We start from the raw sequence: 10,157 nt of genomic DNA on the forward strand, positions 1-10,157 counted from the left end.
TAAAGGAAGTTAAAATCTCTTGTTGTCATTCTAGCTGTTAGCTCCACGCCGGCCCCCCCCCCCCCTTACTTATCGCTATTTATCGGATACTTTTTCTTGTTTTTTAATAGCCACCAGTACCTCAAGGCCCTGTTATAACTCAACCAAACGGTATCCCCTCTGCACCTGTTGTCGAAAACCGTGAGATGACCACAGAATGCGTGATATGCATGGATCGAAGGGTAAGACAGATTGCGTGACATTACAGGAAACTGACCTTGTCAATTGTATTCTTGGGTTTCATTCACGTGATCAACAGCCACGTTTTTCAACGAAAACAAAAGAAGACGTTAGCATAATAACAGCGTTCAATTCCCGGAGGATTGGATCGGCACACTAACATGGCCGCCATTTCATTGTTTGGGGACACCAACATGGCGGCCGTGACGTCATGTGAAATCCAAGAATATAATGTAAACAGTTTGTCATAGTTTGTAGCTACTCCGGTTTGGAATTGAAAGTGTTTTGACACGGAGCATGTGTGCAATTGACGACTCCCCATAGGGTCTTTTCAGGGCCAATGAAACACAGTTAACGAAAAGACAGAATAGAACATAGAACAACAACTTTTTAGAATCCCAACGCGCCGGAGGCAAACCAGTTGGGTACTCACAAGTGCAGCTCATCGAGTGGTCAGAGCGGGTCTTGAACCCGTATCTCCTGATCTCAAAGCAAGTGCCCTAATCACTGGGCCGCAGTGCCTCCTTCAGTGTCTTCATCAGGGGTGAAGAAAAGCCGTTGGGAGTGGTTCTTAGCCGAATTGTCTATTATCTCAGCTCCCAAAGACTTTTTTTCTCACGTAGGTCAGTCCCATGAGGGTTCGGAGCTCTGTATTGGTATTGTGTAAAACGCATGGAAGTGTCGCGCATGGGTTCGGTAGATTGCTCTACTTGGCTGCTCACGGAAAACCTTGTATACACCTTATTCCAAAATGGCTGTCATTTTAGTATTCTTTTCTTTGATTGTAAATTGGCCCTTTTGGTCTCGTTCGAGTTTAAGGAGGCTCGAAAGGGTTTTACGTTGTGCGCGCGCGCGTAAGCCACACACGCAATTCTAAAAGCTGCTCGCGTCAGCTCACGATTCAAAGTGGGTGACCAGAAATAAACAAATACCGCTGATTTCGCTCACCTGTCTTCTAATTCCTATACATATGGAATATAAATAGACATCTCCTATTCACCAAAACAGCGAAAATTGTACACACACGGTTTAATGGTCACTTAAATCCGTTTGTGTTGGCCTGTAGCTTCACTCGCGCGTGCACTCGAATGAGTGGGTGACGCATAAGTAAATGCCGATCTTGTAACCCCCTTACTTTTCCTGATTTTGCAACTTTACTCGCTTTTATCTCTGCTTCCGGACGGTGAATTTTTTTCAGTTTTTGCCTGTTAGCTTAGATTAATTAAAACGTTTGTCTTTCAAATTTAAAGGAATTCTCTTTTGAGGCTCCTTAAATATTCTTTTGAATTTTACGTTTGAAAGCGAGGTTAAGAGGGCCATTTTGTAAGGAAACAAAAGAATACTAAAATGGCGGCTATTTTGGAATAAGGTGTATGCTTTACAGTTAATTTCCCTTTACTTTAATAATAGATCGATTCCGCTAACTCAATGTTGTACCCAGTTCAAATCTCTCCGGGTTAAGGTTCTTTGTGTGTTACATTTGCATGATAATGTAGCATTCTCATTTAAATGATATGGAAATACTTGGAACAAAACGTTTTATTCCCAAAGGATTTGAATTGGGTACATCATTGAGCTAGCCGAATCGGTCAATTTAGTGCAACCTTGGAAACGATGTAACTTGCTCAGATAGATACTTTTCAATCACTTGGTGAGACGGCCATATTGGTCCACAGAACAATAACAAATTATGGCTCATGTTTTGCGTTATAATAGAGTCAATTCCCAAAAGACTCTTTCTCTATTCTGTGCACCAACATGGCAAAACCATCTATACGTTCTTGACAGCAGCCTCGAAGGCATTAACATTCTTATTCTTATTCTTTACACGCGTTTATTCTGGCATAATTTATAATAAACTGTTTGGCATGCATATGTCGAGTTTTGCGCTCTCAGTCGACTTTCAACATTTTGCCGATTCCCAAGCTCGTTCAAGACGTGATTTTACACTGCAATTGTCGTATGCAATCCCTGATATCTTCTTCTTATTATTATTTTGACAGTCTGACGTGGTGCTTCTGAACTGTGGTCACGTGTGCTGTTGTTTCACGTGTAGCGGCCCTTTGACCAATTGTCCGATTTGTCGTAACCCTGTTACACGACGGGTTCGTTTATTCGTCGCCTGAAATAGCTGTATACCCAGATAGGCAACTAGTTTATCAGTTGTCAGAGCAGCATCCGACTGTATTCATTCACAGAATAAGAATTTGTCGTCTAAAAGACTATAAATGTCACGTAATCGCAATAATTATAGCGTAGTAGCTGACTTCTTGTCTTAATAATTTTGCTGTAACTAGTGCGCGTATCCTTTGCTATGCAAAAATATTTTAGGTGGCATACCACTGATAACTTTTATTCACCAGTAACAACTGGAAAATTTAAATCGGCGGCAAAGTGTCAAGATATTGAGTTATGAGGCTGTCTTTTGTTTTTTTTGTTTTTTTATATTTGCGCCTGGAGTGCGCGCCCTGCTCGCGCGTGTAGTTGCTTAAGTTAAGCTTCTAAGCTTTATAGTATGTGCACTATTTGTAATAATCTTGATGGTGCGTTTTCACACGACGTAACATCAACTTTAGCACCTCGAATTAATCGTGACCATGTTAGTTGTACCGAATTTATACTCTTTTTTTTCGTTTTGGTAAAAAGCATGGCGTATTACCACGTAATTGGCGCGTATCTTACGAAAGAATTTTGTAATTTATTTTATAGTAAACTGCTACTTAAGTTTAAATGTAGGTAAAAGTATATTCATTCCAACGGTTTTAAGACCGAATGACAAGAAGATGGGCTAAAATATGGCCTCAGCCTCACAGTGCAGTTTTAAACAAAACTGACCCAGGAAAGTTTATTTACAAAACCTGACTCATTCACTCACGCTAAGGACCGCGCAGCGCCCGCGCAGCTTGATTGTCAGTGCGCCTGCGCAAAAATGCCGATGACCATTAACTGGAAGGTTATGACTTAAATGGAAACCCGACCATTCTTTTGGTTGGGACCAAGAACGCAAACTCTGGCCGCAGCCAAAGCAGGAAGTCCGCGAATAACGGACTTCCGGCTCTTGTGCGCATTCTCAGAAATGTGAAACAATAACGGTCGTCAACGGGACCTTAAGATTTGAAAAACCGTTAATAACAATGACCACAACCAGGTCTTCTGAGCCCGCGAGGCTGAGCACCCCTAGCAAACCATTGTTTTAACGAAAACCGCTGGTCAGCAACCTGGTTCTGGTCATTGCTGTCTAAGGTCTTCCGTAAGAATATAACTTTGCTCTAGTATTAGACTTTCGCGATTATTCCATCTCGTTCACGTCCTACAATGTGGGTGAAGTATTCTAAAAAGAAATCGGTACGAGCAGCTTCTGAGTGAAAATAGAGAATGAAAGAATCTCTGTTGCACGCTCACCTTGTCGTCAAAACCGCAAATTTGGTGATTTCACGTCGTCCTTATGCAGAGTACTGCAAGAATCCGTCCTAAAATCCGTGCTGCACGTGCAGCGATTATTTATGCTCTTTTAACCAATGATATCATTGTTTTGTGGCGTTGTCGTGGACGTCATTGTCGTCGTTACCGTTACCGCGACTACGCGTATATTTGGCTGCGGCCTGAATCCGTGTTCTTGGTGCTCACAAATAGAAAAGCGGACTCGGGACACGAGAATGAAACCCGACTAAAACAAGCATCAAAGGAATCAATTCTTGTCCTTGATTCGTGACTCTTAAATTTCATTAAGGTCGCCAGTGCCGCCGAAAACCCCGGCTCGTTCAGCGAACATACATGACAAAATACGCTTGTAACATGTTTTGTAGAAAGAATGAGAAAGTTGCAATAAACGTTAACTCGAAAACGATTCTAAAGTTCTTTTTACTTGTTATTTATTTATCAGGATACCTAATATATGAAAGCAGAAGCGGGGTCATATGCTTCTGATGAAAGACATATTTCAACTGCCGATATTTGACAATTATTCTACGAGAGCGCGCTGGATATGAAGTGATAGATACACGCTGAGTTGGTTGTAATTATTTTTTATTATATAAACACTAATGAAATACCAAGTGAGCTTTCGCGCGAAAACGTGATATCTTCACACGTAAAAATAACATGTTTTATTATATGGAGGAGAGTGTTTTACTGGGAACTAAACCACTCGTAGATTCCATACGCCACTACATCCGGGACCCGAGTGGTGTATTTTCCGTATGTCACCTTTGTGAGTGTCGTATCGTTCAATGACGTCACGATTGCCGCCTTTTTTATAAAGCCCAGTCGTATTTGTAAAACTTGACTACTTTGAAACACAATAAAATCGGAAATATTCAATGTTTAGTCTCCATATAATAAAAAGAACATTACACGTTGGCTCGAAGATATGAATTTTATGTTCTCGTGGCAAGAACAATATCTCACGAGTGAGCTTCGCTCACTCGTGAGATATTGTTCTTGCCACTCGAACATAAAATTCATATCTTCTCGCCACCGTGTAATATCCTCTATATCTTCACACGTGAAATAATCACTGTTTCTATGGTTACATATAAAAATCGCGCCTTTCGATGCCTTTTGTGAAATGATTTAGTATTTCATTGGTGTTTATATAATTAATAGAATATTACTTGGCCGCTTGGAGATACGAAATTTCTCTTCTCGTGTGATTGACGATTGACGTAGCATGTCAATCACACGTGAAAGGATTGGGTGTCAATTGACAGCCTTCACGCGCGGTCTGCAACCTTAGCACGTGCCTGAACGCTGACTGGCTTTCAAGTAGGGGGCTAAGTTATTTAGCAGACCGTAAACTGCACGCGAAATCTTCAAGCTCGATTTTCAAGTAGTTTCTTTTGACGCCAAAATTACAACTTCTCGGACCTCCTGTCCAGACGGGGTTGTAAGATATCGCTTGCAAATTTTCAGTTCTAATAGATGATTGTACTACCCCAAATACCGTAACACCAACGTCAGTGGTAGCATCATGATGACAAACAAAAGCGGGGACAAAGAGTCACCTTGAAATATCCCACGCTTAATATTGACTTCTCCCAGTTCCTTGCCTCCAGACGTCAAAACCGTTTTCCATTTTGCCATACTATTCCTACTAATTGTCACCACATTTCCGGCAACACCTACCATGTCCATACACTTCAAAATCCACGAATGTGGTACCATGTCGTATGCCTTCCGATAGTCAATCCAGGCCATAGACAGATTAGTGAGTCGTCTTCGACAATTTTTTAGAATTTCTTTGTCGATCAGCAGTTGATCTTTAGTGCCCCTGGATACCTTTCTGCATCCTTTCTGTTCATCAACCAGGAGACCATTCTGAGCCAAGTGCACATAAATTTCCTCGGCTATTATTCCCGTCAGTAGTTTCCACATCATAGGTAGGCATGCTATCGGGCGATAATTAGTAACCACTGTTTTCTTCTTTGGATCTTTCATTACCAACACCGTTCGTCCTCTTACCATCCACTCTGGTACATTCCCTTGGTTCAGGCAATCTTGCAGCTGAGACTTCAGTCTTGTATGTAATCCATTCGGCTTCTTGAACCAAAACCCCAGTACAAAGTCTAGCCCAGTTGCCTTCCAGTTCGGCATCTTTCTTACCGCCGTTTTCACACCCAGCTCTGTGATTTTTATCTCATTCTGCAGAGGCTTTCCATTCAACTCTCGTTCTACATCACCTAGCCAGAAATCTCCTTCATTATGGACTATATCACCCGACCAGATTTTACTCCAAAACTATGTCGAAGCAGTGGGATCTGGTATTCCCGCCTTTCCGTCCTTAACCCCATCTAATTCATCATAAAACAACTTCTGATTTGTTCTAAACAAAGTGTTTTGATGGAACTGGAGGCAGCGGTCATCCTACCTCTTGATCTTTATTCCACCCGCTGTTATCTTCTGCTTCAACATGTCGCTCACATAGAGCGCTCCTGTCTCCCCACGTTTGTATTTTTGATCCAGTCTCCTCTGGTTTCTCTCTCCTAGCTTCATTTTCCCTCTTCTAACTTCCTCAATCTTGCCTAAATCTCTCCGCCATACTGCAATACTATTCTTAATCCTTCTCTTCCAAAAGGGCTCTTTCTTCTTCCTCCCGGCCTTCTTCTTTGGGATCTTCGCTAGCATATCCGTGGTTACATATGCAGCGGCATATAGCAGATCGTAAGTTTCAATTGCATTCGTTGTTGGTATCAAACTCACAGCCTCATTGATCTTATCAACCTGCGGCTTTAATATCTTTTTGTCACACGACTTCAGAGATGGTAGCATTTCCCGTGCGTGTTGTTCCATTACCTCCAGTAGTCTATTTCGTAAAGCTCTTACCTCCTCACTAACTTCCACGTGCTCTCCTACCTCTACCCTCTTTTCTTCTCCTTGCCGGTCCACACTCAAGCCATCCGTCACATTCTCGTTACCTTCCTCTTCACTAACATTGCCACACAGCTCTACTTGATGCTGTTGGTTGGCATCATCTTCCGCGTCCAACTGTTCTCTCTTGACTCTGGCAATGATTTCATCCTGCTCGAGTGTTTCCAACCAGTTTGTGACCTTGATCTGCCTGACCTGGTCGGCCAGTCTCTGCTCACTAACGTTCTTCAGATCTTCTCTCGGTCCACAGCGCCACCAGCCGTTTCCTATAAACACGACTCTCAGGCTCACTTTTGATATAACACTCAATAGGAGTTTGTTGTCCGCCTTCGCCCAAGCAGCTTTTCTTCCCATCGGTAGACCTCCCTCTTGTTGGCTTATGGGCAACTCAGATACCCCAGTAACAGAAGTATGCCTTGTCTCTTCTGCACCCGGGGGCTCGTACACCCTCACACTTCCCGTAGGCAGTTCGTGTCCCCCCTGTTCCGTTAATTCAGTAAACTCTTCCATCATTACTTGATTGAGATTGGCTATGTATAGACGTTTTCCTTCGCCTAGTGTAAAAACTTGCGATAAAACGTTGCTTAATAACATTGTAAGATTTAAAAAGTTAAAAACGATAAAAAGCTATAAAGAGCTAAAATCGACGACATTTCGACGTTAACATAACGTCATTATCAAGTCAAGAATGTATAAAAAGAAGTTCTATAAATACTAAAACGAACAATAAGAGAAAATAATTTACGTTTTGAAACGTCGTCGATTTTAGCTCTTTATAGCTTTTTATCGTTTTAACTTCTTAAATATTACAATGTTATTAAGCAACGTTTTGTCGCAAGTTTTTATCGTCAAATATTATTATTATTATTATTATTATTAATCTTTCTGCACACATTTGCTATATGACCAGAAAAATCCTGATTATTGTCTATTTCCATTCCAAATATCACTAGTGTATCCTTTACAGGGAATGAAAGGTTATACTCATTATCACCAAGCACTAAAGACCCTGATTTTTGCTCTCATCAACCGACATCTCGTTCTATATGTACAACTAAGTGGCTGCTCTGACATCATAAGATAAACATGTACTCTAAAACTATTGGGACGATGTGGGAGTAATAGAGCTGATGATCGTCCGCATAAGCATTTAAGCTTGATCCTCTCAACGTGGAAGAAGAGAGTGTTGATAAAAAAGGTAAATAGCATTGGCAGGAAGTACACCACGCGTGAAGCTTTCCGGCCCAGCTGGACCAGATAATCTATAAGCGGTATTGAAGTTGTTCCCGGAATAAGTGACCACGACATGGTTTTGTTCTCTGTTAAAATATCATTTCGCAAGAAGACGAAGAAGAACGTAAAGCGCAAAGTCTACATCAAGAGAAAGGCAAATTGTAGACGTATCAATGAAATGCCAAGTTAAACGATTTTGCTGATTCCTTTATGGCAAACTCGAAGGAGGCTCTCGGTTGACGAAATGTGGGACACTTTTGAACGTAGTATTCGCAGTACAATGGATGCATGTATACCTCACAAGATGACTAGCTCGCGGTATAATCTTCCCTGGTTCAACCGCTCCCTAAGAAGACAATCAAGAGCTAAGCAACGTCTTAATAATTAATAATAATCTAATATCTTATATTGCGCGAGTTACATAGAAGATGCTCACTCGCGCATTACAAACTGAGATATACTTTGAATATTAAAACACTACAACAAATTGTACATATATACATGCCTATATATCTATTACATGGAATTTTAAGCTAATATGTAATTATTTAAATTATATAGCAATGTTAAAACCTTGAAATTAGAATAAACTACAACTCAATCGTACGCCTTGCAAAAACGATAAAGCGAAAATTGCACCAGCCTTCTGGTGCTATTTTCCTCGGTTCAATTTTTATATTGTAATTACCAATGAATGAATTCATGCGAAGTTATCATTTTTTTCGAAACATCATTTTCGCGCTATTGTCAGTCTTTCGCTGTATCATCACGTGACATCTCAGTAACGCAAGCGCTCTGGACTTTTCTGAACCATCACGGTATGATATGTAGATAATAGAAAATAAATATCTCACTTGCAAGATAAAGTTGTGTTTTCAGAGCATTCTCGTTGTATATCTTGCTCAGATTCACCTTGTTAGGGTGATTTTAGTCCGTCATCCCTCATCCCTAAAATTACTCCTGGATTGCTTATCTTTCCAATTTGACAATAAGTGGCAGTTCTAAAGTGTAAAAGGACTAATCTTTAACAGATAACCTAATACTACATAATCATACGAAACTCTATAGTTATGTAAAGTTACCTGAAAATATTTTCCGTTCTTTAACTGATAACTTTACTCAGAGTCAACGATGAGATCATATATGGTGAATGGAGCATATATGAACTGCGGATATAAAATCAAGTGAAGCTATGATCCTCGCAGTTGTGAATGCAATTGCGTAAAGAAGCCTGAAAAATTCAGGACTTCAACGGGGTTTGAACCCGCGATCTCGCGATTCCGGTGTGACGCTCTAACCAAATGAGCTATGAAGCCACTGATTCATTCCTAAAGGCAGCAATAGAACCCACAAATGACCAGCTCCCAACGTCAGTGGCTTCATAGCTCAGTTGGTTAGAGCGTCCGCACCGTTATCGCAAGGCCACGGGTTCAAACCCGTTGAAGTCCTTTCAGGCTTCTTTACGAAATTGCAAAAAATTGCGTGCATAACTGCGAGGATCATAGCTTCACTTGATTTACTCAGAGTCCTGTGAGAGTGCTGGACAATCCTGGGAGCAGCTAGTAGAGACTTATAATAAAATCACTTGGTTCGGCGAGATTGTAGGTCACACAACTCGCAGAGCACAAAGTTTTACCACCACTTCGTCGCCAAACGGGATAAATTGTTAGCACCAGACATAAGCTTAAGCCTTTACAAGATAAAGTGCTTGCTGCGCTATTTTTTGGTGCTTCTTTGGGGACAAACGGTCTCACGCTGCACTTGGGTTCGCCATGCAGAAAGTGCTCTGTTGTAAACATGGCGGTTCACGAGTGAAGTTGTCTCTCTGGCCTTTCTGTGGACGAATTCCAGGACCTACTGACACATTCAATCTGGGCAAGTTTTGAAAGCTAAAACCTTCAATGGGTGCGGTATTTTGCTGGTAGGACTGGGTGGCCCGACACTTATGAAAAAACTATGAAATGAGAATCGGGAGTCTTCCTTGTCATGGAATGGCAGAATAACCCAGAATTCTTTTTGGGCATGAGCTAGGCAATTTAAGAAGCAGGAGACTGGCCCTCATGGAATGGCTGAAGCGCGGCCAGAGGAAAAGATTCTATCCAGATACTCAGGAGTAGGCCTGGTGTTGTGCTGTTAACTTAGATTTTGGACTTCTGAACAAGATTTTATCATAGAAAATTCGCGGCAAAGTCGTGCTTTCATTTCGCTGTAATTCTCGTGTCAAAGAAACGTATAATAATGTAAAATAAGAGAATAACGATATTTATATTTGCAGATTACCTCTCCTCTTACTACGAAAGTCAAGCTCTACATCTCTATGCAATAAGTGCATTCAAAAT

At 41.2% G+C, this 10,157-nt stretch overlaps 1 protein-coding gene across 1 annotated transcript in view; it reads left to right on the forward strand.

Moving 5' to 3' along the window:
* The window catches only part of LOC138032252 (E3 ubiquitin-protein ligase LRSAM1-like), a 28,359-nt gene extending 24,293 nt beyond the window's left edge, over nt 1-4,066 (forward strand). Inside the window, exons 26-27 of the mRNA XM_068879890.1 lie at nt 111-221; nt 2,223-4,066. Of these exons, the coding sequence (XP_068735991.1) occupies nt 111-221; nt 2,223-2,345 (234 nt within the window). The 3' untranslated portion in view covers nt 2,346-4,066. The remainder of the gene's footprint in view (nt 1-110; nt 222-2,222) is intronic.
* The last annotated feature ends 6,091 nt before the right edge of the window (nt 4,067-10,157 follow it).

Source organism: Montipora capricornis, chromosome 2 (genome assembly GCF_036669925.1).
Source record: "Montipora capricornis isolate CH-2021 chromosome 2, ASM3666992v2, whole genome shotgun sequence".
NCBI classification, from domain to species: domain Eukaryota; kingdom Metazoa; phylum Cnidaria; class Anthozoa; order Scleractinia; family Acroporidae; genus Montipora; species Montipora capricornis.